Source organism: Aotus nancymaae, unplaced genomic scaffold (genome assembly GCF_030222135.1).
Source record: "Aotus nancymaae isolate 86718 unplaced genomic scaffold, 86718_ANA_hifiasm-v0.15.2.pri h1tg000007l, whole genome shotgun sequence".
Taxonomy (NCBI): domain Eukaryota; kingdom Metazoa; phylum Chordata; class Mammalia; order Primates; family Aotidae; genus Aotus; species Aotus nancymaae.
This window is the reverse complement of record NW_026988418.1, coordinates 4,236,560-4,239,551: the sequence shown is the minus strand read 5'-3', so window position 1 is coordinate 4,239,551 and position 2,992 is coordinate 4,236,560. Positions and strand designations below refer to the sequence as shown.

At 62.1% G+C, this 2,992-nt stretch overlaps 1 protein-coding gene across 1 annotated transcript; it reads left to right on the top strand.

Annotated features, from left to right (window-relative positions):
- The first annotated feature begins 805 nt into the window (after positions 1-805).
- On the top strand, positions 806-2,117 carry CITED4 (Cbp/p300 interacting transactivator with Glu/Asp rich carboxy-terminal domain 4). Its single transcript, XM_021672105.2, has one exon. The coding sequence runs from the start codon at positions 1,047-1,049 to the stop codon at positions 1,599-1,601; it is 555 nt and encodes a 184-aa protein (XP_021527780.2). The 5' UTR covers positions 806-1,046; the 3' UTR covers positions 1,602-2,117.
- The last annotated feature ends 875 nt before the right edge of the window (positions 2,118-2,992 follow it).

Below are 2,992 nucleotides of genomic sequence, written 5' to 3'. Positions count from 1 at the left end.
GCACTGTATGCACATGCCCCCACTTACCCCTCACAAAGAGAGAGGGGTAAGCTGCTGTGCTTCACCTTTTACAGATGAAGACACTGAGGCTCAGCTGAGAGTTGCAATTCATTCTGTCATTAGTTCATTCACTCAGCTTTTACTAAAAGCCTGCTCTGGGCCAGGCTCTGGGCCAAGTGCTGAGAAGAAGAAGATGAACAAGTCCTTCAGGAGACATGCCTATAAATTACTTTAATAACAACTCAGTACATGCTTCAACAGACAAGGTGCGGTGGGAAGGAGAGGGGGAGCAACAGGCTCTCCTGGGGGTTATGGAGATGGACAGCTGACCTCTTACAAGGACCCTGCACCACTAAGGTGCATGCACCCTGTGTAGCTGTGCAATCACAAAGGCTGGACTCGAGTCTCACTTGGATCAAGACCAGGAAGCCTCTTCCGCCACTGAGCCTCAGTCTCTATCTGGAAAATTAACAGGTTGTGTGGGCCTGACATCCTGAAGCTTTTGGGGAGCCTAAACCTCTGGCCCGCCCACCCCACCTTCTGGTCAGTTCAAGCTCGACCCCAGCCAAGCCTCTACTCCGAAGCCCAGAAGGCCACACCGAATCCCTCTCCAAGTGCCAAACACCCCGCCCTGGGGCGGTGCTCAGAGCCTGGGGCGGGGCCGGGGACCCAGCGGGGGCGGGGCCAAATCCTAGAAGCAGGCGTACGCGGCCCGCCCAGAAGCGTCTCGCTCAGCCAATCAGCGTCCGAGGGCGGGGAAGCCCCGCCTCTGGCTATAAGAGTACGCCGAGCCCCGGGACGCGGCGCGGAGGTTTCGGAGCGCTACCTCGTGCGGGTTTTTGCGACGCGGGGCTGCGACCGCGGGGTGCGCAGGAGTGGGCTGGGCTGGGCCGGGGCACGAGTCGGGTTCGGTTTTCCTCCGCCCAGCCGAGCTGCAGGGACCGCACGGTGCCCGGGTCTCCCGCCGCAGAGGAGCCTCTGGCCCGAGCCGGGGGAGCCGGCGCTGACCACCGCGTGCTGTCCCCGCAGGCAGTCGGCCCGCCGCCATGGCCGACCACCTGATGCTCGCCGAGGGCTACCGCCTGGTGCAGAGGCCGCCGTCCGCCGCGGCCGCCCACGGCCCTCACGCGCTCCGGACTCTACCGCCGTACGCGGGCCCGGGCCTGGACAGCGGGCTGAGGCCGCGGGGGCCTCCGCTGGGGCCGCCGCCGCCCACCCAATCCGGGGCCCTGGCGTACGGGGCCTTCGGGCCGCCGTCCTCCTTCCAGCCCTTTCCGGCCGTGCCTCCGCCGGCCGCGGGCAGCGCGCACCTGCAGCCTGTGGCGACGCTGTGTCCCGGCCGCGCGGCCGCGCCCCCCAGCGCCCCGGGAGGCCCCCCGGGCCCGCAGCCGGCGCCCAGCGCCGCGGCCCCGCCGCCGCCCGCGCACGCCCTGGGCGGCATGGACGCCGAACTCATCGACGAGGAGGCGCTGACGTCGCTGGAGCTGGAGCTCGGGCTGCACCGCGTGCGCGAGCTGCCTGAGCTCTCCCTGGGCCAGAGCGAGTTCGACTGCTTCTGGGACTTGGGATCCGCGCCGCCCGCCGGCTCTGTAAGCTGCTGAGCGCAACCGGCGCCCGCCCGGCGTCCCCGAGAGGAGAAGGGGTCCGATTGCCCGCCAGACCCCCCACCCAGCGACTGCGCCCCGCGTGCGCTCTCCGCGACGGTGGAGGCGGCGGCTGTGTGCGCGGGACCCAGCGCCGAGCTGGGACCCTGGCGTCCCTCCAGGTCCTGCCTGCTGCGGGAGGACAGTTTGGCTTCACTTCTCTGACCCCAGCCTCGGCCGTAAAGTGAAGGAGACTGGACCAGCTTCAGCTTTCGGACTCCGGTTCTTGGATCGTGTCCTCTACCCCTCGCCTCCGTCTCCCCTCAATCTGAGCCATTGCAGGCCTCTGCCTGCTGTCCCCTCTCTCCTGGGGATCAGGTTCCCAGAGCCACCACCTCCTGAACTCCCACCCTGCTGCCTGGGCCCTGCGGTTGCTGGGCCTCCCACCTCAAGGAGGGGTAGTTTGTACAGCCTGAACCCGTGGAGCAGTGCCCTACCTGGCCTCCAAAAGCAAAATAAAACTGGGTCACTTTACAGTCTTGCCGTTTTCATTTCCTTATCATCCCGAGTCCTGACTATATTTAGCTTCCAAAGTCCCAAGTCTGCTGAAGACACTGGATGGCATGGGGGCCGCAGTGCCCAGGAGAGGAAACTGACAGTTTCTTTCAAAAATATCTTGTGGATTGTGCAATTGTTATGTCACAACCTGGAGGACAGAGGCTGCCACTGGGTGGTGGGGTAACTGGACTTCCCAGCTCTTAGGGTGGGGGGAGCTTGGTGCTCTGCCAGAGAGGAGCTGGGTGGCACCGGGTTCAGACAGCGTGGCTTGGACCCTGGCTTTCTCCCTTGCCTGAGACACCATCCGTTCAGATTTCTGAGGCTGTTTCCTAGAGGGTGATGGTCCTTATCTCCTCAGGTAGTTAAGCTGCCTTTAGCACAGTGCCAGACACCTGGGCAGTTCCCAGTAAGTGACGGCAACTATTCTACAAATTGGCGCTGGTTTTTTTCCAGGCCCTGTGTCAACCTGATACATACTGTCATGGAATCACGGTCCAGGTGGGAGGAGGTGGGTGACAGGCATGGAAATAAACTAATCTTGCTGCAAGGAAGACTGTGATAAGTTCTAGAAAACAGTTCTAGGGGAAGATTGTACAGCCAGGACAATAGACCGGCCAACCAGGCACACCCAGAGGAGGGAGCAGTTAGCTATTAATAGATGGGGTTGGGGTCAGTTCAGGCTTCAGGGAAGTGGTGACATTTGATGTGATGAACAGAGCCTTGAGTGATGAGTGTTTTTAGGAGTTAGAGAAGAGCCCGTTTCAAGGCCAGAAAGCACACAAGTCCAAGGAATGTTTGGGGAAGGTATGGGGTGTCTAGAAGGGTCAAGAAAGGTCAGACAGCTTAACAAC